Here is a 26,116-nt window from a genome sequence, read left to right on the forward strand (position 1 = left end):
CCTGACTCCAGAGCCAGTGCTCTACTCACTGTACCAAATGCATGGGAAGATGATACAGATAATACTAATATGAACCTTCTCATTTATTAGAAGGAGCTTTTATAGTAGAGATACAAGAGAGAAAGCCAAATTTGAATGTCTAACATATTTTAAAAACGGAGTCAATGAGTGAAAAGGAAATGTACTGGGAGAAAGGAAAGGAGAGGTAGAATAAATTAAGATGTTTCAAGCAAAAGAGTTAAGAAATATCTTTTGCAATGGTATGGAAAGGGGTAAGGTGAGGGGGAATAAGGGAGCCTTCACTCTCATTGGAAATGGCTCAGAAAGGAAACAACATATTAGGGGCATAGAAATCTAGAAGAAAACTTAATAGGGCATAGAAATCTAGAAGAAAAAGGAGAGTAAGGGAACGGGAGAAAGGGGACAGGAAGGAGGAAAGCAGGAGGTAGGGGATAGAGGAGAGTGAAGATCATGGGAGAGGATAGTCAGATATAATAATTTCCTTTTCTACTTTTTGCACGGTGATGGGATTGGGTGGCCTGTCCAGGACCATGGGGCTAGATGGGTGCTGGGTCTCTGGGGCGGGATGTAGGCTTGGCCCCAGGGCTGGTGCTCTGTCTGCTGTACCACTTGGCTGTCCCACAGCACAGTTTTGATGAGGGACTGAGTGAAAGGAGAGAAAAAAAATAACAATTGGTAGTGGGGAGAAATGGATGGAGGGAATTACAATCAGCAATATCAACTGTGGAAATAACTTCTCTGATGGATTTACAATAAAGAATGCAATCCACCACAGAGAAAGAGCTGATGGTATCAGAACACAGACTGAAGCACATTTTTTTTCTCTTTCTGTCACATTATTTCTCATGAGGTTTTTTATTTTCATGGGGGGGAGGAAGATTATATTTACTCTTAAAACAAGACTATTTTAGTAATGTATAAATAAAAATATAAATTAAAAAAATTCTTAGGGATTGTCTTTTCTTTCTAATGTTTTTATTCTTCCATTTGCATTTGATTTTTCTCTTACAACAGGATCAGTATGGATCCATGTTTAGCATGGTTATATAAATGTAGAGCCCATATTAGATTGCCTTCTGTCAGCAGGAAGGGGATAGAAAGGATGGATGAAGAAAAATGTTAAAACTCAAAAACTTGCCAAAAAAAAAAGACTGATTAAAAACTACATATATAGTTTTTCACATAGTTGGAAAAACAAATAAAATATTTAACAACCACCCCACATGTACAAATATATTTATAGCCAGCCCTTTCCATAGTAGAAAAGTTTTCGAAATTGAGGGGATGCCCATCAATTGGGGAATGGTTGAACAAATTGTGTTATATTAATGTGATGATACACTATTTTTCTATAAGAGATCATGATGGATAGGATTTAAGAATAACCTGACAAGATTTCTGAGAGCTGATGGTGAGTGAAGTGTGAGAAGATCCAGAAAAGCATTATACACACCAACAGTAACACTGGATAAAGATCAACCAAGATGGATTTGTTGACTTCAACAAAACAATAATCAAAGACAATTCTAAAAGATTTGTAATGGGAAAAGGATCCAGAAAAGTCTTTAGAGTTTAAATGCAGATCAAAATTTAACTATCTTCAATTTTGAAAAAGTTGTTTTACATATTATATTTTTTCTATTTTTTTCTCCATTTTGTTTTGATTCTTCTCTCACAACATAACTAACATAGATTTATGATTAGCATGACTATACACATAGAACCAATGTTGTATTGATTTCTGTCAGAGGAAAGAGGGAAGAAAGGGATAGAGGGAGAAAACTGTAACTCAAAACCTTACAGAAAAATGATTGTTGAAAGCTACCATTTTATGTACTTGGAAAAGTAAAAAACTAATAGAAAAAGAATAAAAAGAGAAAGAGAGAACTATTCTAATAATCACCAAGTGATCAATACAGATTAATTCCTGTTCGGATAAATTTACTCCATAAAGAGTAGGGTCCTATGAAATGGAGGGAGATAATCTTATGAAACCATATTTCTAGTTTTTGGTTTCAGGTAAAAGAAATAGGCTAGAAAATGATGGAAATCAAAATCCACCTAAATGTATCACAGTGGGGAAGGATGTTCTGTGTTGATCCTGGAATTAGGAAGAAAAACTGGAAAAATAAGCTACAGAGAGAAATTTTTGAAAATCTACACTATCTACATTGGAGAAGCATTGCCAGGAAGCTGAATTGATACATTTCTGCCAGTAAGGATAGAATAACAACAAATGGATCTAGGATATAATGGGACTTAATACTTCCTCCTCATATCACATTCTGAGAAACAGGATGAACTTCTGAGGTTCTTTCTAGCTCTTAGATTCTTTGGATTGAGAACTAAGCTCAATCTTCCATGTTTTGGTATCTAAGTTAGACAAATTAATAACTTGGATCACAGAACAGAATGTAAAGAATGGGGATATAGGCATGGAAAAGAATAGAAGAAAAATAAATACAAGGTAGACTCAGTAGCCAGAGAGAAGAGAAAGGATAGAAAGAAAAGGAAAAAAAGTGTTCTTCAAAATGGGTGAAAGAAGAGGATTGAGAACTTTGGAAAAATAGATGAGAAGAGAAAAATAGGAAGATATGTCAAAAAAGAAAAAGTCAATAGGAAGAACACAGCATTTAAAAAAACGCAGAATCATCCAAGGTTGTAATATGAAAGACTCAAAAAGTTACCTGCCCAAAAGAACAGGTTTCAAACAGCTAGAATATTAATTTTCTCATGTAAAAGATGAGTTTACACTGTACTCATGGACAAACAGCTAAATAAGTTGTTGAAGGGAGTGATAGAATCTTCTCTTTATCATAACATACTACTTCAGACAAGGGCATTGACTTAGAGGTACCTCTATCAATCAGATTTAAGTGCAAAAAATTATAAAATCCAATGAAAATATAAAAAGTTAAGAACATTAGTTCGTAGAAACTCTTTGACCATTATGCATATATTGTTATTGCTTGTAGTTCTACAAGACAGACAGAAAAGAGAAACAAGTAGAGGAGTATAAGAAACCATCTGGAACTTCAGGAAGTATATAGCAGAGCAAGCAAGGAAGAGAGGGAGTGGGTTATAAAGAGGGAGGAAGAGGATGAGGAGAGGCAGGGTAAGGATGAAGGAGATGAAGAGGGAAGGGAGTAAAGCAGTGGGGGACCAATGGGAGATAAAGAGAGGAGGGAAGAGTATGGATGACTACATGAATGATAGTAAACCTGTGTTTTCATTCTTACAAAAAATCCTGATGAAAACACTCCTTTTACTAGAACAAAAAAGGCATATTCTCTGCAATTGAAAGTCTTGGAATTAACTCACAGAATGAAGGGATTAAGTGAAAGTGCCTAGGGTCACACAATGAATATGAGAGAGGCAGGAAGTACATCCAGGTTTTCCTGGCTTTGAGGCTAGTTGTTTATTCATTATGTCATACTGTTTCTCAAAAGAGTATATGTATCTAGAAAAATAAATCAGTAAGCAAGGACATTCACCTTCTTTACTGAGATTAAATAGGGTTAAAGATCACAAAGGCTAGATATTCCAACAAGATTATTTCTCAGTGTAAAAACCTGAAGGATAGAAGTATATTCCAGTGGGATGTGGCAACACTGAGCTACTTGTAGACTTACTTATATTACCTTGTCATGTACATTTTCCAGAAAACTAATTCCTTAACTCTTCTGTCAGATAAATTTGTGATCCATGAAATCTAATGTCACTAAGCCTGGGGTGTATGTGTGTGTGTGTGTGGGGGGGGGGGTGGCCAGAACTGTAGTAGGCACCAAGGAAATCTAATCCCATGAATAGCAACATAAAATTGATACCAATCCAAATCAAATTAATTTGAAGCCAGATCAGTCTTAGAAATGGAGAATCTTGGACTTTACTTAACAGATCTGGTTATATATTAGTAAACATTAACGACATTTTCTTGCATTTTTACCAAAGTATTTGAGACAAATACACACTTCATTCATTCCTCACCCTCATTACTTTTCTTGGATCATCTCTTATGTTTTCTTGGAAATGCAAAATTTGAAACAACCTGTGATATAAAACTAAGATGAAAAGAATTTATATTTGGTACATGCTGTATCTTTATTAAATAATTATTTCAATGACAAGTGAAAGGAATAAAATACATACTGGAGGTCGGCCAGGACGGCCTCTTTTTCTTTTCCCTTTGACCTCTGTTTCTTCAAGTTCACTGCCAGCATCTGAATGAGCAGTAGTTTCATTAGTAGAATCCCTAGAAAATAAAAAATTAATTCAATTTACATCTAGCCAACAGAGTAGATAATAGATCAACAATACTAAATTCCATATTTCTTTTTCCCTCTGATCACTTTTTTTTTAAGGTTTTTGTAAGGCAAATGGGGTTAAGTGGCTTGCCCAAGGCCATACAACTAGGTAATTATTAAGTGTCTGAGGCTGGATTTGAACTCAGGTACTCCTGATTCCAAGGCCGGTGGCTTTATCCACTACCCCACCTAGCTGCCCCTTCCTCCTATTACCTCTTAAAGTAGCCTATTGGCGATATAAACAGTACTCATTTCTAGGACCTGGAACCATAGCAAAAATATTACTCAAGCCTTGGAAGAAAATTTTTAAAAATTGACAAAGAAGAGGAAATTAAATAATGTTGTTTACTGTTTTACTCCACATACTTAAAAAATATAAAATAAAACAGGAAAAAATCAAGAAGATAGGAAATCTATCATATAAAGAAAACCCAAAACGCACTGTAATATTTTATTGCAGAAAAAGGAAGAGAATATTTTTTAAAAAATCTAAAAAATTGTACAGAACATGGATATGGTAAATGTGGATTTGTTATTAATACTGAGGCAGCATGCACAATTAAATGAAAATCAAGAAACATTTAAGAGTTTATTATGTTCAAAGACTATGCTAGACGGTGGGGATAAAAATGATAAAAAAAAAAGAATTGGTTTCTGTGTTCAAGTATATTATCCTGCAAGGTGTGTTGTGACAAAATTGAACAAATTCAAGTTTATATTTTGTATAAGAAACTGTGTTAAGACCATTGACAACTTATTAGAATGAAATAATACAAAACTTTTTAAGCAGAGTACTGATGTGAAAAGATGTTATAGAATTATAAAGTCAGGAAGGAATCAAAAACAAAAGCACAAAGGCAACCCAAACTATCTACCTACCTCAAAATGAAAGTATAATAAAAAAAATCTTAGAACAGTTATCCACTTTAAAATTTCCATTTTAATAAGTTATTACCTAAGTCTACACAAGTGGTGGTTTTTCACAACAAATAGCACAAGGAAGCATTATTGTGCCAATGCAGGGGAAGAAAGGTAGTGGCTGTATAGACATACATTTAAATAATAATAAAATAATAAAATGTAGACAATTATAACTCATTTCTAACTTTTTTCTTCTATATCCAAACTTTCACAACTTTTTACCTTAAGAAATAGTATATGTCCACTGTAAAAATAATCTATCTGTTATCTTTTTCTATACATAGTAGAAATCTAATCAAATTTAGGGGACAGGTCAACTTGAATTTTTTAAAAATGGAAATATCAGAAACTTAATAAGTTGACTGAATTCCACAACATTAATATGCTTAATAACCACAAAAAATAAGCAGCTAAGTTTACCCATGGGCTATCACTTCAGTATCTACTATGGAGAGATTATTACTATTACCTCTAATAGTGTTCATGAACAGATAGCCACTGAATATTAAATCTAAAGTGGGAAAAATTATCTTTGATTGTACAGTAAAGAGTTTATTATGAAAATCATTATGTACCTTTTTCATTTTTCTTCTGTTTGTCTCATTCCATTTTCATTTCTAAATGCCCTTGCTTAGTTGGGTCTCTTGCTAAGCATTCATTCTTTAAATTGTTTTTATCCTTAAATCTTCTGCTTTATCAGATGATGACACTTATAATCTTCTATTATTTACCATATTATATGAAAAAATGTGTCATACTACTACTACAGTGTAAACTTCTTGAGGGTATAGGAAGCACTTATATTTAATGCTGCATATTTTTATGTACTGTAAAATAAGATAATTCTGAAACTGATTCAAATACTAGTTAACCATAATATTCTCATCATTATTGCATGTAAGAAAACCTAAACATCATAAATTAAAGACTCTTTAGTTGTCTTTGGTATTATTTCCCAATTGTACAGAAAGCTGTCCTTAGGTTTTGGGTAAATGGCAAGAAATGGCTTTATAACTGTTTGATTCAGACATTCCATTCCCATCAAATTTATCCTTAGGACAGCATTTTATTTTACAGAAAAAACAACTCCTGGTCTTCTAATAGCTATTTATATCTTTCCAATGAAATATAAGAGAAAATATTTAGGTTATGAAATTTAAATATGTTGAGAAAATTTAAGCTGTATTATTATTGCAAAGCTCAGTTAAAACTAAAAATTTTAATGAAAACAGAAATATTAATAAGGGACATAAAGGTTTCTAAAGTACTTCACATACAATATTTTATTTGTCTTAAAATAAGTCTGCAAGACAAGTACTCATAGGTATTATGCCTGTTTAATAGGCAAAAAAACTGAGTCTCAAGAAGATTAAATGAATTATCTATGGCAACTATCAAGTGCCAGTGGCAATATCATTTCAGGAAAGGCTTAACAAGTTGTATTATTTGATTGTGATAGAATGCCACTGTACTATAAAAAATGTTGAGCAAGATGATTTTAGAAATATCAAGAAGACTTATAGGAACTCAAGCAAAGTGAAATGAGTAGACCCAGGAGAACATTGTACACAGTAACAAGAATATTGTAACAACAATCAACTGTGAAAGACTTACCTACTTTGATCAAAACAATGATCCAAGACTACTCCAAAAGACCAAAGATAAAAAATAAAATGCTATCCACTTCCAGAGAGAGAAGTGATGAATTTTGAAAGTAGGCTAAAGCATCATTAATATTGAAAAGTTCTTTATTGATTCACTTTACTTTTATTTTGTTATGCAACGTGGTTAATATGGAAATATGTTTTGCATGACCTGACAGGTAGAATTGCAATCAAATTGCTGGCCTTCTCAAGGAGCAAGGTCTGATGGAAGAGAATTTGGAACACAAAAATTTTTTAAAGATTATAATTTTTTTACATATATTTGGGAAATATTTAATGAAATAAAATAATTTGAAAAAAAATTTTTTTTATGTTAGAAGCAGATCCTTCCTTACTAAAAAAGTTCATTACTGTATCTGTTATTTTCACAGTCAATTTGATTCAGTAAAAATATACTTTCAAAATTTAGGCAATATCTTGAATTTAACACGATTTTTTTCTTGAACAATTTCTTCATTGAAAAAAAGAAAACTGAACTATGCTCAAAGAGCAACCAAACCACTAATAGGTCTAAACCCAAAGAGTTCATAAAAAAATGTACCAAAAATATTTACAGCAACTCTTTATCTGGTGGCGAAGCATTGGGAATGGCAAGTTTCTTCATCAATTGAGGAATGGCTGAGCAAATTGTGGTATATGAAGCCAATGAAATATAGTGCAAACAAGAAAGGAAGAGCAGACTGATTTTAGGAAAAACTGACAAGACTTATATACACTGAAGGAAAGTGAAATGACCTGAACCACAAGAACATTTTACACAGTAACAGCAACACGGTGCGATGATCTACTATAAATTACTAATCGCTTGTCAAATAAAATAATAAAATAATACATAATCAAAACAATTATACAGGACTCATGATGGAAAATACTATCCAATCAAGAGAAAGAACTGATGGGCTTTGAATGCTGACCAAAGCATATGATTTTCTTTTTCTAATTATAGGTAAAACCAGCTTTCAAAGTTCATTTTTGCAAAATTTTCTTCCTCCCATCATTCCCTTCCCCAAGGAAGGAAGCAATCTAATAAAGGTTATAGATGCACAATTCATGATACACATACTTCTATATTAGTCATACTAAGCATGGTATTTTTGAATTTGTGTATATACTTTTTTTTTTCATTTGTCTGTTTCTTCTTTCACAACTATGTCTATTTTGGAACTGCTTTACATGATTTCAAATATAATCAAAATCAAATTGCTTAACATTTTATGAAGAGGGGGAGGAAAGGGATGAAGAAAAATTCAGAACCCCAAATTTTGTAAAAATAAATGCTTAATGGAAATAAAATGGAAATAAATGGGCAGTGGAAAAAATTACAAACTATTTTAAAAAAAGAAAGAAAACTAATACTCACTGTAACACTGGCAACTCTGATGTAATCATTGTTGAAACAGTTTTTTTAATGGTACAACAGACTTCTGAGAGGTGTAGCTTCTTCAAAGATTTTTATTTTATGAAATTAATCTCAAAGGTAAATCTGTGTAAAAAACATAGGAAGAACATTTTATAAGAAAAACAATTATGTCAAGGAAATATTTGAAAAGATTTTACATCACTGGCATAAAGTAAAAAGTTCAAATGAAAGTTTGGATTCCATCCCAGGATCATTTGAGGTAACAACATTTCCTCCATATTTAAAAACCCTACTGTTCAATGATTTTATTATCATCAGCATATCAGAACTCTCAGATTGAACTTAAAAATTCACATACTCAAGTTAACTTCTTTTCATTAGCCACAAAATGTGAAATTAAATGCTGTCATCATTTAAACCAATGCATTTTTCAGCATAATAAGATTTAATGACCTCACTTATGTTCTCAATCATTTTTGGTCTAAACATATCTTGTCAATGTTCACCTGGCCCTAATGACTCTCACCCATGGAAAAACCTATCAGATAGAGTCAGACATAATGGTGACTCCCCGTTTTTACTATATTATGGCTTATATATGCACACACATACCACTGATACTATCCCTCCTCCAGCTTCTGCTATATTAGGGAAGAATTTTCAAAGTTAAGTCTACAATCCAAGGCACCAAAATACCAAAATATATCATCCAAAGTAAAAAAGTAACCAGAACATTTCTTGATGACCTAGGCTTTATAACAGTCATTTCTCATCCATTCCCAAAATGAACTAATCCCTGCCACAGCCAACCCACCTCTGTGACAAAGAAAAAAAATTAAGTAGAACAAACACAGAAACTTAATCCAATAATGCACATGATATCCATCCCTATGAGGGTTACCCTTATGAGGTAAAAAGCATGGCTTTAATTTCTTCTTGAGGATTTTCATTATTTTTCCCCCTCTTACTAGAGAGTTCAACAACCTTTGGGTATTTTTCTTTTCTTTTTATTTTTGTAATCATTATATATAATGCTGTGTTTACTTGGTTCCACTTCTTTCCGAATTTCTCTTGAATTCTGTTTCTTTTAACTTTTTTTCCCTTTAACTATACGATGATGCAGTTGGATTAGATGACGATTGAGATCCCTACCAGTTCAGTGTGCATGATGCTCAGAGTAGTAATTTCTTACCATGTAGTACTTTTTAAAATTAAATAAATTTTATTGTTTTCCAATGATATACAATAGTAGTTTCTACCTATTTGGGGTAAAATTTTGAATTTTTCAATTCCCCCCCATCTTCACACACACACACACACACACACACACACACACAAACACACAAGGCAATCTGATAATCTTTACATTGTTTCCATGCTATGCACTGATCAAGACTGACTGTGTTGAGAAGAAAAGGATATCCCTGATGAAGAAATAAACTATTAGAGATAGCAAAATTATGTAGTACATAAGAAAACTTTTTTTTAAATAAAGGTAATAATCTTTGGTCTTTGTTTAAACTCGATAGTTCTTTCTCTGAATACAGATAGTATTCACTGTCACAGATCCCCTTAAATTATCCCTGATTGTACTGATGGAATGAGCAAATCCATCAAGGTGGATCATCACCCCATGTTGCTGTTAGGGTGTATAATGTTCTGATTCTGCTCATCTCACTCAGCATCAGTTCATGCAAATCTTTCCAGGCTTCTCTGAATTCCCATCCCTCCTGGTTTCTAATAGAACAATAGTGTTCCATAACATACACATACCTCAATTTGTTCAGCCATTCCCCAAATGATGGACATTCACTCAACTCCAGTTCTTTGCCACCACAAACAGGGCTGCTCTGAATATTTTTGTTCAGGTGATGTTTTTACCCTTTTTTATAATCTCTTCAGTGTATAGACCAAATAGTGGTATTGCTGGATCAAAGATACATTTTTATTGTCCTGTGGGCATAAATTCCAAATTGCTCTCCAGAAAGGTTGGATCAGTTCACAGCTCCACCAACAATGCATTAGTGTGCCAGATTTCAGATTTCCCACATCCCTTCCAACATTGATCATTGTCCCTTCTGGTCATATCAGCCAATCTGAGAAAGTGTGAAGAGGTACCTCAGAGATGCTTTAAATTGCATCTCAAACCAGTAGTGATTTAGAGCAATTTTTCATATCACTATAGATAGTTTTAATTCCTCATCTATAACAGTAATATTCTATTATACTCACATTCAACATATATTTTTACCAATTTCTCAAATGGTACCCACTTTACTTCTAATTTCTGGTAATCACAAAGAGTACTACTAAGATAATTTTATATTAGACTTCTGATTCTTCTTTCATTGTGTGTGTGTGTGTGTGTGTGTGTGTGTGTGTGCGTGTGCGTGTGTGTGTGTGTGGTGAGATTGCTGGTCAGATCATACAGATAATTTGTTGTTTTTGTTTAAGAATTCCAAACAGGTGGAACAAGACTCATAATGCATTCATATGAAGGTATCCAACCAACATAGCTCATTAATTCTAGTAAATGCTCTAAAATAAGTATCAAAGAATAATGTATTGGAAATTATACTGTTACTGTTCAGTCATTTTAGTCATGCCCAAGTCTACATGTGAGATTTTTCTTGGCAAAGAAACTAGAGTCATTTGCCATTTTCCTTCTCCAGTTCATTTGACAGATAAGAAACTAGGGCAACTGTAACTTTCATAGGTCACACAACTAGTAAATATCTGAGGTGACTCTATTCGCTGTGATGTCTAGCTACCCAGAAACTATACTAGAAACAGAGAATAAAAATCTAAGATAACCTGATCTGAAATCAATTACATATCACAATGAATAAACATATTCCCTATACTAGCTACTACTAGAAAAAGAATAAAAATCTAAGATCCTGATCTGAAAACAATTACAAATCACAATGAAATAAACACATTTCTATACTAGCTATTCTTCCTGCTGACACCATCTATAGGAACTTTCCAATGCTCTGTTATTCATTTTTCTTAATATTTCTATTACATATCAAATTTCCAAAATTTTAACTTCTAAAATTTCAACTATTAACAAACTGGAATTGGTTAAACAGAGTTGACTAATTGGGACTCCAAACCCACATTTCTAACTGCCTACTACACTATGCCAGACTATCCTTGGTAATGTAACACCCTTATTTCACCACATGTACAGTGGAATTCACTATCTTTTCCCAAAAAGCGCTTCTTCTTCCAAATTTCCTTATTGGTGCTCATCATTTCCTCATTTACTGGAGGCAAAAATCACCTTTGAGTCACTGCCCCCCCCCCAAGATCTACATTTAACCAATCAACACATTGGCTCATTTCTAATTCCACTGTCAACAATGAAGTCCCATTGGCAAGAGTTTCTTAGCTAGACTTTTCTCATAATTTATTATCCAGTTTTCCTGGCTCTAATCTCTCTTCCTTCTGCAATTTATCATTTCAGCCACAACCAAATGATTTTCCATATACAGAAATCTAATGCCATCTAAAGCATAATAAAGCTTTAATGAAAAAAATCAAAATCCTCAGCCAGCACTCAAGACCCCATATGACTTGAAACCAAGTCTTTCTAGTCCTTTTTCAAACTATTTCCTTGAATATAATTTATGACGCAGTGGCATCAGCCTCCTTGCTATTTTAACACCCAAATTACTCCATCTCCTTACCCTAGACATTGTCACTGGCTACCCTCAAAATTCTGAAATTCACTTCCCTCTTAATCTACAACTCTTAGTTTTCCCTACCATCAAATTTCAACTAAATTCTGACCTTCTGTATATGCCCCACCCCTGGGGTGGGGGGTGCACAGGTGTGTGCAGGTTGGACACATTTGCTCTAGGTTATGTAGTTATTATCAACCCTATATTACCAATAAGGAAACTGATGCTGAGAAAATTGTTATTTCCTTTCCTTAAGTCATGTAGCTTGGACTATAAAACCAATTCTTGAAGTTATATTCAATAATTTTATCATCACCCCAGAGATGGCTCCAACTATTCTCAATAATGTATTTGTGATATAATGTCTTTACAGGCATATCTTGCTTAAGCAAAATTCTCTAATTTACATAAACTTTATGTAGCATAGTGATTATTTGGTCATTTAACAATTTTTCAAGAATTCATATGGAAACTTCTGAACAAGATGGTGGACAAGAAGCCTTACAGGAATCAAGCTTCCTAACAGATTTTGGAATGACAGAACTCACAAAAGAAAAGGGCAACATAGTCAAACAAGGTGTGTCATGGAGGGAGCATGGACCATACTCTGGGCACAGAGAAGAGACCCAGTGCGCCATAAGCAGAGGACTAAACCAAGAACAGCAATTCTGGGATTGAAACCTTTTGCAGATTAGACTGCATAGCAGGTTGGGAAAGCTCCAACACAGGTGGCCAGCATCCCCATTCAGTTAACACTGGTCTGGAAGACCCACCTGGGACTGTGAGCCCTGGCATTCCCAGCCCACAAACAGCCTTGTAACAACCTCAGGCAATTCTACTGTTTCCAATATCCCATGTTGGATCACTGACTTGCCCAGGTCAGGTGGTTAAAAGAGAGCACAGTTCTACCATTCCTTACTGAGCAAATGCCCCAGAGTCCTAAAAGATTGACCAGCCTGGATCAGTAAGCAAGCCTCTAGGGTCTCAAGACCAAAGGTCTGCAACTGGATGGCCCTGGATGCAACAAGAATCAACTAACCAGCAAAAACTGAGCACTCTTTCAGGTTAAAAGGTGGACATTAAACAGAATAAATGATTTTTCAAACTTTTCTGATGAAAAGATCAAAGATGAACAAAAAATTTGATACTCAAATAGGAGACCAAAGAGATAAAAAAAAGATAAATAGGCAAAGAGAAAATGACTGCTATTCAAAAAGATTAAACTGGTTACATCCTTACCTGGGAGAAAGAGTTCAATAACTCTTGAGAGTAATAACTGTCTTAGAGGGAGTATACTTAGGCTAAAGTTAAGAATTCATTTGAATTAACTCTACTCCTGATACTTTTATGAGTTAATTAACTACTTATCTAACTTCACCTTGACATTTATTCATCAAGATACTGTCATTTTGATAATTTAGGGGGGCAAATATCTATGCATTTCTTTTAAGCTTCCATTCTTAAAATTTTCATTTGATATACAACTGTTGCTAAAATAAAGTAATTTTTAAGTTTTGAAGTAATGTATCTTGAAGCAAATTTCATTGTTTTTTTTTTTCTCTCTTAGTTAACACTGTAGTATAAATCATTTAGTCCCTGGAAAACTCCAAAGTCACAATGAGATTGCAATATATATGGTGGCAATATTAATAGCAAGAAAAGCAAATCCTTTAAATCTCTCAATGAAATTATCTTTATCAGATATCATACCATGGAAATTTATATTTTCCTCATATAAACTATGACATCTATGAATTTCTAAGTATTTTGTATTATTTAATTACAGATACTATAACATCAGATCGTTTTAAGACTGTTTTTAAAAACTATTTTCCAGAGCAGAATTCCGAATACTTATATTTAATGTTACACAAAGTTTTCAAATTAGTTTGATTTACCATTAATGCTTTTGAATGAATATTATTTGATATTGATGTTGCTGAGAGTGAATGTACATTTTTTCACTTTCCCACTGGATAAATGAAACATACACATACTCAAATTTATTAGAAGATATACATAATCTATCTATATGTAATATATATACACACACATACATCTACACGTATACGTATATATGTAGAGAGAGACAAAGAGTGAGTAAGCATACAGGGCTCAAGCTTCTATTACTTATGGGTATCAGATGAAATTCTAATATCTCCCCTTCCCCACTTCTTTCTTTCTCTTCCACTGTCCTTCACTAGTGGAACGAGCACTGGTCTTGGAGTCAGGAGGATGGGAGTTCGAACCCAGGCTCAGACATTTAGTACTCACTAGTTGTCTGACCTTGGTCAAATCACTTAACCCCGAGTGTCTCACATCTAGGGACATCTCCAGTTGTCCTGATATATATCTGGCCACGGGACCCTGAAGACTCTGGAGGAGAAAGTGAGGCTGGTATCTTAGCACAGAACCCTCTCCCTGATATCATGGTCTTCTTTGAGAATGAAGGAACAAAAAAATCCATCATCTTCAGTAAAAAATGATCAAAAGAACCAAATTTAAGGTAAGTATAAGTTTTTCTAGCTTGTCAAACAAGCAAGGTAACAATATTGTTATTGTGTATGGTACTGTTTTTTATTGTCATGCTATACATCAAGTCAAAATACAAAAGAACTCATAAAGAGATATAGAAAATATTTAAGATTTAAATGACTTCATAAGTAGAGAAAATATTTTAAATGACTGAAAAAGCCCAATAAAGACCAATTGTAGCAAAGCAATGGCAACCTTTTTAACATTCCAATGAAATCCTTTTCTCTATATACCTCTTTTCTTTGTAGTTTTTTTCACCTTTGATTTAGATGACTTTGGTCAGTGATGTATTTTTAAAAGGGAGATTGGGTTAGGGGAAGGGGGAATCTGTGCTGGATCAGCAATATCCTTTAACACTGAACTACATCACCAAAGATTTCTCTAAAACAAGAAATCTCTCATTCCTCTCTCTATGGTATCTTTGCTCTGTAGTTAAGGGAATCACTTGGACAATACTTTCTATGAAGAAACAGTGAAAAAGAAATAACTTTTCAATATCTATAAAGACTGATAAAGGAACTCAGTAAGTATCAAATTTATATTTATCCAGAACTAATCACCCAGGGTGGAAAATCTACTATCAATGATTATAGGGCTGAAGTCCATGATCACACTGCCTAAGTAAATGAAATCTCTACTCAGGTTATGGAAGAGCTTTAAAAAAGGGATGTTGGGGCGGCTAGGTGGTGCAGTGGATAGAGCACCGGTCCTAGAGTCAGAAGTCCCTGAGTTCAAATCCGACCTCAGACACTTAATAATTACCTAGCTGTGTGGCCTTGGGCAAGCCACTTAACCCCATTTGCCTTGCAAAAAAAAAAAAGTGTTAAAAATCAACTAAGGGAGGTATAGAGGAAGAATTGGGAAGAGAAATGGGAGTGATGATGGAAAATCATGAAAACTAAATCAACAGCTTGGTGAAGGAATTACAAATACATAATGAAGAAAATATCATCTTAAAAACTAATTTAGGTCAAATGGAAAAAAGCAGTCCAAAAGGGCAATGGGGAGAAGAATGCCTAAAAAATCAGAATTGGTCAGATACCAAAGCTCTCTGAAGAAAATAATTCCTTTAAATATGGAATGGAACTAAGGGAAGCTGATGACTTTGTGAGAAATCAATAAAACCAGACTAAAAAAGAAAATGTGAAATATCTCAATGGAAAAAGAACTGACCCACAAAATAGATATGTGAGAGATAATTTTAAAATTATTGGGCTACCTGAAAGTCATGACCAGGAAAAGGGTCTAGACTTCACTTTTCAAGAAATTGCCCAGCAAAACTGCCCTGATAACCTGAAAGCAGAGGGTAAAATAGAAATTGAAAGAATTCACCTATGGGGGTGGAGCCAAGATGGCGACAAGAAGGGATCAAGTCTTAGGCACTCTCTGATAAAATGTGAAACTAAGGACTCTAACTAAACTTTCGACAGACAGAACCCACAAAGGGAACGAGTGAGGTAGTTCTCCTACTCAAAGTAACCTGGAAAAGAGCAGAAAGGCTCTGCACCCCAGGGTCAGAGGGGTGGTCCACCAGAGCAAAAGAACTTCAGCCTCCCTGAGGCAGCTCGAGGGCGCTGGGAGCCACGGCTCACAGCAGGGGGGGAGTTTCCTGAGCTGCACAGCAGGGAGCACCAGACACAAAGTGGGGGAACAGCGATACAAAGTGGGGGAACAGCGGGGACCTCTGCCAGAGTGAGCACGTGGAACCCAGCCCTCAGGGTACACAGCTAGAAGCTTGGTCTTTCCCCAGCCCTGATCCAGGAAACAGAAGCAGGCTGAGCCGGTAAGCAGGAGCCTCCAGGTCATGAGCCCACTGAGCTGAGGGAGGGGAGTGAAGAGAGACTGCAGAGCTCTGTCCTCTGCCTCTGGAACAGGACTCTGGGGCTCTGACCACATTCAGATCCTCATCGCAGTCTAGGCCCCCCCATAGAACAGCAGGGCCCCCCCACCTCAGTCCCGTGGCAGCGGGGGGGCTCTTATGGTCATTCACAGACCAGGAGGGAGGACAGAGCCTCACATACTGAGACCCTTGTGGGAGTGTCCCAAAAGCACAGGAAGCACCCCCAAACCAGGCTCAGGCTGACAAAATGAGCAAGCAGAGAAATAAGAGGAAGACCATTGAGAAATATTTTGCTCATGAGCCCAAGAAGGATCAAAATATTCAGCCTGAAGATGAGGAGGTATAAGCTCCTGCATCTAAAGACTCCAAGAAAAACAGAAATTGAGCTCAGGCTATGACAGAGCTCAAAAAAGACTTTGAAAACCAAATGAAGTAGTTGGAAGAAAAACTGCGAAAAGAAAGGAGAGATATGCAGGAAAAACATGAAAATGAAGTCAGCAGCTTAGTCAAGGAAGTCCAAAAACATGCTGAAGAAAATAGCATGCTAAAAACCGGCTTAGGTCAAATGGATAAAACAGTTCAAAAAGCAAAATTGGCCAGATTGGAAAAAAGTTAAGAAAACTCTCTGAGGAGAACAAATCCTTCAGACAAAGAATAGAATTCAGGGAGATTGATGAATTTACCAGAAATCAGGAATCAATACTTCAAAACCAAAAAAAAAAAAAAATGAAAAATTAGAAGAAAATGTGAAATATCTCATTGAAAAAAACAACTGATATGGAAAACAGACTTAGGAAAGATAATTTAAAAATTATTGGAATACCTGAAAGTCATGATCAGGAAAAGAGACTTGACATCATTTTCAAAGAATTACTACAGGAAAATTGTCCTGATATTCTAAGAAGCAGAGGGCAAAATAGAAATGGAGAGAATCCACCTATCCCCCCCGAGAAAGAAATCCCCAAAAACCAAGCCCTAGGAATATTATAGCCAAGTTCCAGAACTCCCAAGCCAAAGAGAAAATATTACAAGCAGCCAGAAGGACACAGTTCAAATATCATGGAGCTTCAGTCAGGATCACACAGAACTTAGCAGCAACTACACTAGAAGCTCATAGGGCTTAGAATATAATATACAGGAAGGCAAAAGAGCTTAGAATGCAGCCAAGAATGAACTACCCAGCAGGGCTGAATGTACTCTTCCAGGGAAAAAGATGGACTTTCAATGAACCAGAGGAATTTCAAATGTTTCTTTTGGAATGGCCAGAGCTGAACAGATGGTTTGTTCTTCAGATACAGGACTCAGGTGAAGCATGGAGATTGGAGGAGAGGGGGGAAATATGAGGGACTTAATGATGATGAACTGCATGTATTCCTGCATAGAAAAATGACACTGATAATACTCATATGAACCTCCTCAGTTAATAGAGCAGGTAGAGGGAGCTTTTATAGTTGAAGCACAGGAGAAAGCTGAATTCGAAGATAAAATATGGTGTAAAAAATGGAGTCAATAGAAAAAAAGGGAAATGTAATGGGAAAAAGAAAAAGGAGAGGGGGAATAGGCCAAGATATTTCACATAATAAGATTTTTTTTTATTACAATAAGCTATTGCAATGATATGGAAGGGGGGAGGCAAAGGGGAATGAGGGAACCTTTGTTCTCATAAGAGGTGGCTAGGAGAGGAAACAGTATATATACTCAATGGGGTATAGGCATCTGGAGTAAGAAGGGGGGAGCAACGGGAAGGGGTGGGGATGTGAATAAAAGAGGAGAGGATGGACCATAGGGGCAGGGTGGTCAGATATAACACATTTTCTTTTTTACTTCTTTCAAGGGGCTGGGATTGGAAGGCCTGTGCAGGACCATATGGCCAGGTGGATTCTGGGCCTAAGGGGTGGTATGGGGGCTCAGGGCTTCTTGGCCCCAGGACCAGGGATCTGTCTGCAGTGCCACTCAGCGACCCTACAGCAGAGTCAGAGTGAAAGGAGAGAGAAAATATAGTACATGGTAATGAAGAAATAAGAAAGGAGGGAGTTGCGATCAGCAATGGCAACATTGAAAAAATATGGAAGTAACTTTTGCGATGGACTTACCATAAAGAATGCGATCCACCCATGACAGAGTTGTTGGTGTTGGAACAAAGACTCAAGCACATTTTATTATTATTATTATTTGGGGGAGGGTGCAGGGCAAATAGGGCTGGGTGGCCAGCCTGGGGCCACATAGCAAGGTGATCTTTGGGTGTCTGGGGCGGGATTTGGACCCAGGTGCTCCTGACTCAAGGGCCAATGCTCTGTCTGCCACCCAGCCACCTCTACTATTATTACTATTTTATTTTATTTTGGGTCTTTTTTTTTCTTCTTTTAGGTTTTTGCAGGGCAGTGGGGATTGGGTGGCTTGCATGTCACACAGCTGGGTGATTGTTGGGTCTACGGGGCTGGATGTGGGCTCGGATGCTCATGGCTCCAGGGCTGGTGCTTCGTCCATTGCGCCCCCTGACCATACCTACAATTATTACTATTATTCTTTTTGTCTCTCCCCCTTTACTTTATCACCCAAGCAAGTCTATATTCATGGGGGGAGGGGTATTTTTACTCTTAAACAAGAATATTTTATTAATGTAAAAAAAAATTTGTACAAAATGAAAATTAAAAAATAAAAGTAAAAAAAAAGTCACCTATCAACTCCTGAAAGAAATTTCCACAATGAACTTTTTATATAATCTTCTTCATGGTGGGCACCATGACTGGAGATTGTTATTGTGCCCTTTGATGCCATCACAATAATGGTTGTCACTATTAATATTAAGGCCATTTTTATTTTGGTTATAAATCATCACTATGGTCTTTGATGTTGTCAGCAGGGCTACCACCATCATAATTATCATTATATCTGTTGCCATCTCCATCATTCTCTTACTTATGTTTATAGTTGTCCTGGATATCAATAGAATCATATATTGGTTGTCATCACTTTTTAGAGATCATTTCATCATAGATTTCATCAACATTATCATCACTTCTTGTGTGTTCACTATCATCTTTAGCAACCTGGGATTCCAGTGGAAATATCAAATAATAAAAAGGTTTTATTTTAAATTGTCCCTGACAAATTTCATGTGGAAAATGAAGAATTCTTTGCAGACTATATCTGTATTCACTGCTACTGTAACCACTTGAAGATAACATGCCAAAATCTTTGGCCAGAAGGAAGTATGAAAGTCTAGCTTCATTATGTATGGCTTGGTTTCTTGATTTACTCTTTATATTCAGTTTTTCCTTCTCTTCCATTTCTAACTCATTCACTTCTTTCCTAGATACACTAGGTGTTAGCTCAAACAAAGCTTCCAGGTTCCAGGATGAAAAAGTAGAGGCAATCACAATTTGTTCCTTTTTTCTAAGAACTGGCCTGAGATGTCCTTCTAGGAGGTTTCTCAGTCAGGAACAGAGCAGTAACTGATACCTATGCTCTGAGCATAGAGACTTCTGATGAAATCACAATAGAGAATGCTTTCTATCCCCAAGTCAGGGCTGATGAATATACACTGAAGCACTTTTTTCCTCCTCTCACTTTATTTTTTCTTGAAGTTTCTGTTTTTGTGGTAAAGTTAAAAAATTTTTTTTAAAAAGGTAAGAAACTATCCTCAAAATTTGATTGGCTCCAGGAATTAAAGCTTAGATGTAAACAAGGGTTCCTTGTCATTTAAATGTACAAAGTGGATTGGTTAGACTGGCTTTCAAACTAGGCAGATATTCTAAGGTATCATCATCCCTCTTTCCAAGTCATCACTATATAGCCCAGCTAAACAGACCTTATTTCCATATGAGGAGGAACTGAATCAATTCTGATCCAAGTGCTGAATCTCTATAAGATCTAGTCATCTTAAAAATAATGGTCAGGGGTGGCTAGGTGTCGTAGTGGACAAAGCATGGGCCCTGGAGTCAGGAGTACCTGGGTTCAAATCCGGCCCCAGATACTTAATAATTACCTAGCTGTGTGGCCTTGGGCAAGTCACTTAACCCCATTTGCCTTGCAAAAAACCTAAAAAAAAAAAAAAAGACAAAGATCTATTCAGCTGGAACTATCCCCTTCTTTCTGTTAACTGTTGAATAACCTACACACATCTAATTCTATTCATTTTTACTAACCTAAAATAAGGAGACCAGCCTGATCAAGTCAGGTTTATTCTATAACAGATCAGAACAGAAATACACCAATCAAATATTCATTTATGACACTGAAGAATCATTTGAAATTCCCTGGATCTTTGATTTTTCATCAAAAAATTAAAGGGTCTTAACTTGTGATCATTTCAGCTCCTTTCAATTCTAAAATGTTTATAGTTCTCATACCACATCCATATTTTATAGGAGATAACTAAGTCATAAAGAATTAAATTGATTTGCTCAGAGATAAATAGAACATTGCTGTAGACTGTAGGACCAGAAACTTATAATGAACCATTAACTCCACTTCTCCTTTTTCAGCAGGCTTGCAGGACTGTAACTATGAAATGGGACATATGTTGTCACACATGGTAAACATGATGGTCTGTTTTGCTTAAATTTTTGTTATGAGAGAGGACATTATTAAGGTTGTTAAGAGTCATTAGAAGTGATGGTATTTGTTTATTTGGCACTAGAAAGAATTATGCATACAGAATTCATCCACAAGGCCAAGAAATTAGAGTAATGTAAAAATTTGTATTATTTTTTTTAAGAAACTGAGTTTTGAGAAACCATGAGAAAATTAAATCTAAAGATTGGATTTCAAAAGCAGGGTAATCTAACTTCATTGCTCTGAAAAACTATTTCCATTAAATCAAGGTCATTCTCAAAAGACAGAAGAGATAACACTTTTAGAGAAACTATATCCATTCTGTAGGTATCAGAAAAAATTATGACAAAGGTTTTAAAAGCAATTCCAAAAGTGAATTTCCAAGAGTTTGATGGGCAGTAATATGTCTAATTGTTCCTTCTCGCACAACTACCCACTCAACTTGACTAATTTGAATGGGAGAAACATCTAAAAGTATATCTATTCTAATATCTGACTCAAGGTTTTTTTGTTATACCTCGAATAACAAAACTGTATTTTTCTGTAGTTTGAAAGACAATGAAAAAGCTTAGGCAACAAGATAGCAATAATGATAATTATGATGATAATGTGATAATGACAAAAAGGGAAGAAAAGATAGCCAGTGGAATACAGAAGTTCAAAGAAAGATAGTTTTAAAAGTGAATTTATTATATACATTTAAATATTTATGCAATATACATCCATGATTTTTTATATAATTCTACTTTCTGTTCTTAATATGGGAAAATTTTCATGTTCATTATGTGTCATGTTCAGAATAACACTGAAAATATTATAACATTAAGTATTATAGTTATGTGTCACAACAAGGACAATAGAGAAGGATAGTGTATTTTATAACAAATTACTAATAATGAAATAGTCAATTAACCATTATAAATATACAGACAAAGCAAAAACAGTCCCTACCACAAGGAACCTGAGGTCTAATGGAGAAGACAACAAATACAAAAATAGACATATACATTGTTAATTCCAGCAACTGGAGGAAGAGGAAGGAAAATTTATAGGAGGGAAAGGAAAGGGGGAAAAAAACTTAGAAATTTACATTTGAACTGAGTTCTGAAGAAAACTGGGGAGTCCCAGAGGTAGAGAGAAGGAAGAGTATTTTATGCAAGAGAGATAGTCAATGAAAAGGGACAGAAATAGACTATTCAGTGTTATCTGTGAGGAACAGCAAGTAGGCAAGTATGGTTGGCTTGTGGATAGTGTGGATAGAAAAAACTGTATTAAGTATAAGAAAACAGAAGGGGCCTCACTATGGCTCTTAAGAGCACACAAAGAGACCTTAATGCTAGAGAGAGGGAGGAACTAGAATCTAATAGAAGGATATGGCAAATAACAGGGAACAGATTCAGCCTGTGTTTTTTCTCCCTCCCCCATAGTAAAGAGTCCTTGAGAAGATCTTTCAGAGAAAACCCTGGCTATATTTTCAATGTTTTGCTTAATTACTCAAACAATGCCTTGAACCAACAATTTGCAGAAAGGGCAGACAGGACTGGTAGAACAATGGGTTCTCACTGGGTTCTCAGATTAACTTGACTGGGATGCAACCAATTACGAAGAAGTTATACTGAAAACTAAGATTATCCTTCTGACATGACATTGATTGATGTTTCTCCTTCATTTTCAAAGAAGACCATGACGTTACATAATTGTAAACTAAAAATAAGTTATATGAGATAGATGCAAGAGATGTGACTAGATGAAGTGAACTAGGACCTGATAACTCACTGGATATAAAAAGTGAGGGAAGAAAAAAAATGATTTATAACTTCACAGTTTGGAAACTCTGTGAATGGTGTTTTCAATGACAAAAGCTGCAAAGTCATAAGGAAGAGGCAGGAGGCTTAATTTTGGACATGCTAAACTTAAGGTGCTGGGTGGAAGATAGCAAGGTAGAAATTCAAGTGTAGAATTCATGCATACCCCTATGCCTGCATGTGCACACACATCTATTGCATAAAGCTGAAAATTAAAAATATAGGAGTTAATAAGGGATAGACTGTAATAAGAAAAGGAGTGAAGGTCAAAACTTTTATCAATGCTCATCTTGATAACTTGAGAGTAGCATAAGAAGTCTATGAGCAGACAATCAAAGAATGGTTTGAGTGATTAACAGAGAATGAGAATGTAGTAAAACTCTAGATCTGTGCAGGGAAGAACAAACACAACAGTGAGGTAAAATGGAAAATGTTTTTGACAGAGGACAAGGATAACACAGACACACACAGACACAGACACACACAAACCCTCCCCCCATCAGATTATTTAGTGACCTTTAAAGTAATGGTAGCAGAAAACAGTCAAGAAATTGAAGATTAACATTATATATATATATATATTAAAGTAAATGCATTAAATATGGGCTATTTTCTCAACAATTTTGGGATAAGGAGAGCAGATAAATGAGATAGTTACTAGATGTGTCAACAAAAAAGGTTTTTATCCATAAGAAGATAAAAAAAGGATATAGAGAAAGAAAAAGCTGATGATTCATTAGAGAAAATAAAGTGACTGATTGGCTAAAACAAAGCCCTGAAGGAGGTTAAACAAATTAAGAGTGCACAGTAAACTATTGGTTTTCCTTCCAGGAAAGGGGTGGAGAAAAGAAAGTAGGAAGGCATTCTAAGCTTTTACAAATAGAGCAGAGTTGAAAGAAGTGCATGAAATTGGCTGCATTATGCTCAAGAAAATTAGAAGTTGCTTATAGGTTGGGAGGTTAGAGGAAAAGTAGAAGGATTGAAGTATGTAAGAAAACTTCTGGAACGGGATGAGAAAAGAAAAAACAATAAAAATATACCCTAAGAATTTTTGAGCAATGATAAGAAAATTAAGATGATGAAATTAGCTTGATTAGAAATTTCTAGAGCAGATTAACAGATTGAAAATGGCACAAAATCAGGAGGGAGAAGGGCAAAAAAAAAAAAAATGTGATGAAGTAGCTAGTAAAAAAACAAAACAGACAACATTTAAGTTGATTTACTTCCATGTTACTCCACAATTGATTTTATTTTTCTGAGAGTCTCAAAACTCTAATGAGAAAAAGGTGACCATGTCCATATAATATGATATCTTTGAGGTCCTATTACAAGTTATTATTGATATCTATCATCACTTAAAACATATTTAGATAATTCATTTCATCTCTATACCTGCCCTTATTAAAAATCTTAACATTTCTAAAAGACCTTCTTGAAAACTACCATATTTCCCCATATATAAGACACACCTTAAACTTGGGGTCAGAAATTTTGGGGGAAAATGTATCACATAAAGTTATTGAACCCATGTTTTTTATTCATCATGAAATTCAAGGACCTTCTGCTCAGAGCTTTCAGGCATCTTTTGGGCAAGTCTGGTACATGTATGCATGATTAGTTCCGTTTTATGAACCTGAAGTACCAATTGTATCCTCCTTGAAATCAGTCACTTCTTTTTCATCAGTAATTCTTATGGCCTCATGCTGAACCATCTCTATGGACACAGGAATTCCAATAGCCCTTTGCTCTTCAATTTATCTCTTCAATTCCTTCTCTAACTCAGGCCGTTTTGCCACCTTGCCTTTCATGGCCTTCTTCTGTCATGGCATTTTCAGTAGGGTTTCCTTTTCCCTAGGGAGTCTCAGATTGTTTTTGGTTCTCTTGAGAAGGACCAAACTTATATTCAGCAGAATGAGTTCCATTCCCTTTACAAAATGGGTCAAAATGAACTTGAATTCAGCACTGTATGAAAATCTTTTTTGAGTCATTTCTGGGCAGAACATGCCAAACATAACCTAATATACCAGGAACAAATGCAAAACAATGGGCACAAAGACCACAAACGTGAAAAAGTGAAAAATGCAAGTAAAAAAGTCTATAAGATGCTCTCAATTTTTTTAGATGCCAAATTTTTCCAGAAAAGGGTACGTCTTATAGATGGGGAAATACATTAAGTTGGCAGAACATTTTGATTCTTTGAAATGCTGAATGTCCCCCATATTCATGGATATTTTTCTGTAAGTACAAAATCTTTCAGATGTTTTGTTAAAATCATGAAAAAAGAAAGGTTACAAACCACTGAAAAAATACTGGGTCTCACACTTTTACTCAGTTTAGATGTGAAGAAGCTATTCACTGGCTAGATCTTACCACTGATTTGCATGTGAGTTTAAACTTTTTCTCTTCTAACACCAGCTAGTTTGCTGCTCCTGAGCTCAAGAGAGACATCAGCCTCAAGCCTTCCCCCAAGCTGGGTTTAAAGGGATACATCACTAAAATCAAATGCAAATTATTTCTAACAACTCTAATTACTGTGTATACTACTGGTTCTGTTTATCCCTAGGATGAAGCAAGCTGGGATAAAATATTAAATCTGGAATTCAGGAAATTCTGAGTTCAAATTCAGCTTCAAACACTTACTGGCTTTATGGACCTGAGTAAGTCAATTAACCTTTTATAACCTTTTAACTGCTTCAGTTTTCTTATCTCTCTCTCTCTCTCTCTCTCTCTCTCTCTCTCTCTCTATATATATATATATATATATATATATATAAATTGAGAATAAAAATAGCACCTTACCTCCTAGAGTATAGCGAGGAACAAATTTTAGATTGTACAATCTCAAACTTCTTCATAAATAGTCACTGTTGCTTTTTTTGTGAATGATTGCAAAGCTGGAGTAGGGCAGAGGAAATCCCATGGTGACTCAAGTAATTTTCAACAGCCTTTGGAGTGGAATAATATTAGAGGCTTTTTGAATTTCTAAACAGATTACATCTGCTGTTTCCCTCTTATCCATATGCTTATTTTCTCTCTAAAGTCTCTTAAATTGGTCATTCATGATTTCCATTTACAAAAACCATATTTCATTTTTTCCAATAGATTATATTTGCTCAATTGTTCAGAAAGTCAAGCAGTTATCATTCATCTGGTTTGGTATGAAATTGAGATTTACTCAATGGTCTAGAATAATCTGTAACTGGTAGAAACATCAGATGGAATGGAAGTTGAACTGATAATCTTTTAGGTTTCTAGCATAATGAAAATTTTAACAGGCAATGAAAAAACAATTACTATTATTATTTTAATTCAAATTCCGAGGGATATAAATAATTTCTTTGGTCTCAATATATATAATGAAAATGCCATACCACTGATTGAGTTGGTAGCATTATTATTAGTTTAGCTTAGGAAATGTTT

At 35.1% G+C, this 26,116-nt stretch overlaps 1 protein-coding gene across 1 annotated transcript in view; it reads right to left on the reverse strand.

Moving 5' to 3' along the window:
• The window catches only part of STAG1 (STAG1 cohesin complex component), a 351,800-nt gene that overhangs the window by 222,011 nt on the left and 103,673 nt on the right, over nucleotides 1–26,116 (reverse strand). Inside the window, exons 2-3 of the mRNA XM_074214834.1 lie at nucleotides 8,271–8,393; nucleotides 4,171–4,273 (exon numbers count right to left, since the gene is read on the reverse strand). Of these exons, the coding sequence (XP_074070935.1) occupies nucleotides 4,171–4,273; nucleotides 8,271–8,299 (132 nt within the window). The 5' untranslated portion in view covers nucleotides 8,300–8,393. The remainder of the gene's footprint in view (nucleotides 1–4,170; nucleotides 4,274–8,270; nucleotides 8,394–26,116) is intronic.

The sequence above is a fragment of the Macrotis lagotis genome, chromosome 1 (assembly GCF_037893015.1).
Source record: "Macrotis lagotis isolate mMagLag1 chromosome 1, bilby.v1.9.chrom.fasta, whole genome shotgun sequence".
Classification (NCBI taxonomy): Eukaryota; Metazoa; Chordata; class Mammalia; order Peramelemorphia; family Peramelidae; genus Macrotis; species Macrotis lagotis.